The sequence below is a fragment of the Malurus melanocephalus genome, unplaced genomic scaffold (assembly GCF_030028575.1).
Source record: "Malurus melanocephalus ecotype Western Australia unplaced genomic scaffold, MMel_1.1 scaffold_1807, whole genome shotgun sequence".
NCBI classification, from domain to species: Eukaryota; Metazoa; Chordata; class Aves; order Passeriformes; family Maluridae; genus Malurus; species Malurus melanocephalus.
The window spans coordinates 1-2,648 of NW_026625039.1; the positions used below are offsets into that span (position 1 = coordinate 1).

At 51.2% G+C, this 2,648-nt stretch overlaps 1 protein-coding gene across 1 annotated transcript in view; it reads left to right on the forward strand.

Annotated features, from left to right (window-relative positions):
• Positions 1–59: 59 nt before the first annotated feature.
• Positions 60–2,648, forward strand: part of LOC130587362 (protein scribble homolog) — a gene marked incomplete at its 3' end in the record, with an annotated part of 17,653 nt that continues 15,064 nt past the window's right edge. Inside the window, exons 1-2 of the mRNA XM_057388337.1 lie at positions 60–106; positions 234–378. Coding sequence (XP_057244320.1) covers positions 60–106; positions 234–378 — 192 coding nt within the window. The remainder of the gene's footprint in view (positions 107–233; positions 379–2,648) is intronic.

Consider the following 2,648-nt stretch of genomic DNA (forward strand, 5'->3'; position numbering starts at 1 on the left):
TGGCAGTGTCTGCTCTCCTGTAAATTATCTCCTCTGGGGTGTGGTGAGGATCTCTTACCATGGCCATGGTGACTCTGTCATCAGACAGTGATTGTGAAGACTCAGTGTGAGTGGGGAACAGAAAAGGCAGATCCTCACCAAAAAAGAATAAACTGCCAAATGAGGGATGGGACAAATTCAGGCCCTTTTCAGGGGTTGGAATTGTGGTGTTATCCCAGCTGAACTTGGCCCAGAATCAATGAGCCTCTGCTGTGCTTCCAGGAAATCTGCATTGAAAAGGCTGCAGGAGAGAAGCTGGGCATCAGCATCCGGGGTGGAGCAAAGGGCCACGCTGGAAATCCGTTTGATCCCACTGATGAAGGAATCTTCATCTCCAAGGTACCAAGCACAAACTCTGCAGGGAGCAGGGTGATCCTGGGGTGATCCTGGGGTGATCCTGGAGAGCAGGGTGATCCTGAGGGTGATCCTGGGGTGATCCTGGGGTGATCCTGGGGTGATCCTGAGGGTGATCCTGAGGTGATCCTGGGGAGCAGGGTGATCCCGGGGTGATCCTGGGGGTGATCCTGAGGTGATCCTGGGATGATCCTGGGGTGATCCTGGGGTGATCCTGGGGGAGCTGCTGGAACATTCTCTCAGCTTTCACTGGTGCATCACTTCTGGACATTCTCCCTCCAGCAAAGGAGCCAAATCCCTGTCCTTCTCCCTCCTCTACAACAGCTACAATTTCTTCCTTTATTTCCTGTTAGCCTTTATTTTGCCTCGAGTTTCCTCTCGTGTTTTTTCTGTGATGTGAGCCCACACATCTTTCCTTTTCCCCACRTTCCTGTTGGTTCCCATGTGCCTCCTGCCCACTCAGATGTACAAACTCTTTCCTCCATCCATGGAAAGCCTCACTCATTCCTCACCTTTTCTCCTGTGCACCCTCTAACTCGGTTCCTTTCTGAAATGACTGTTTGTGTCACACATACTCTCACACCACTTTTCCTCCAGAAATAACACATTTTCTTGTTCAATTTACGCTTATGCTGATCAGTTTATGCTCCTCCCAACCCTTTCCAGAAGGTGTTTATGGTCTCTTCTTCACTGGCAGCAGAACACAGCAATAAATGATGTCCTTTTTGTCTTGTGCTGACCAAGAGGGCTCTGGGTGTTCACCTKGGTGTCACTGGCTCCCTCTTTAGCTGGAATTGAAACTGCTGTGAGTTATCCTGATGGCTGAGGACACTCCATCATTGCCACTCAGCCCTGATCATTGATAATTGGTTGCTTCTAAGGCAGGGGAACACTCAGCATTTGTCATTATGTGGCTGCAACTGAGTTCTAAAGTTAAAAGAATAAATTCCCTCTTTCAGAGTGGCAATTGCACATTCATCTGGGAAATTTGCTACAGCAGGAAAAGAAAACCTGGGATTATTCTAATGAACAATTATTTTTAGTGGTTGGGTCTGGTTTTCTCTCCTGCAGCATTACAGCATTTGTGGGTTGGAAGGCTCACAGTTTAGCCATGGTGCACTCAGTTTACCCCATTTCCCCTCCCTTTTTTCCCCAATACTGGTTGTTTTGGCCTGCAGAGAACCAAAATTCTGAACTTCCCTGTTTTCCCTTGAGCTGTGTTATTCACATCAGCCTCTCCCWCCTGTCCTATCCAGAAGGGTTTTCCTGCCTCTGATTTTCCCTYTGTATTTCTGGTAACTGAGAGACAAAGTGGTGCTTTTACTCTTCTTCCTTTTTGCATGTCTAATCTGTGCCTCCTTGCTCCTCAGTTTGTCTTCATTCCCCCAAATGGGATGGGGGTATCTCCTTCCCACCAAAAAAAGATTTCACTTTCCATGAGAAGCATCATAATGTGAGAGCTTTTTCTTCTTCCCTGCTTCTTTTCTTGGCACAATGCATTTCAAATTCACATTCAAGGTTTTTCCACACCTGTTCCCTCCACCAGCCCGTACAGGTTCTTCCTTTTCTGCCCTCTCTACTGTTATTCCCGATGTTTCCCCTGGCTGGCAGCTGCAGGCTCTTGTCCCATTCTCTGTGGGCTCTGGGTGCTCTGTGTGTGCTGTGTCTGCTCCGTGTTCCTCGTGCTCCTCCTCGGGCTCCTCGTATTCTCCTGTCCCCTGACTGCTCTCCTGTGTCCCCTGACTGCTCTCCTGTGTCCCCTCACTGCTCTCCTGTCCCTGACTGCTCTCCTGTGTCCCTCACTGCTCTCCTGTCCCCTCACTGCTCTCCTGTCCCCTGACTGCTCTCCTGTCCCCCTGACTGCTCTCCTGTCCCCTCACTGCTCTCCTGTCCCCTCACTGCTCTCCTGTCCCTGACTGCTCTCCTGTCCCCCTGACTGCTCCAGTGTCCCCCTGACTGCTCTCCTGTCCCCTGACTGCTCTCCTGTCCCCTGACTGCTCTCCTGTCCCTGACTGCTCTCCTGTCTCTGTCACTGCTCTCCTGTCCCTCACTGCTCTCCTGTCCCCTCACTGCTCTCCTGTCCCTCACTGCTCTCCTGTCCCTGACTGCTCTCCTGTCCCCTCACTGCTCTCCTGTCCCCTCACTGCTCTCCTGTCCCTGACTGCTCTCCTGTGTCCCCTGACTGCTCTCCTGTCCCTCTCACTGTTCTCCTGTCCCTCACTGCTCTCCTGTCCCCTCACTGCTCTCCTGTCCCT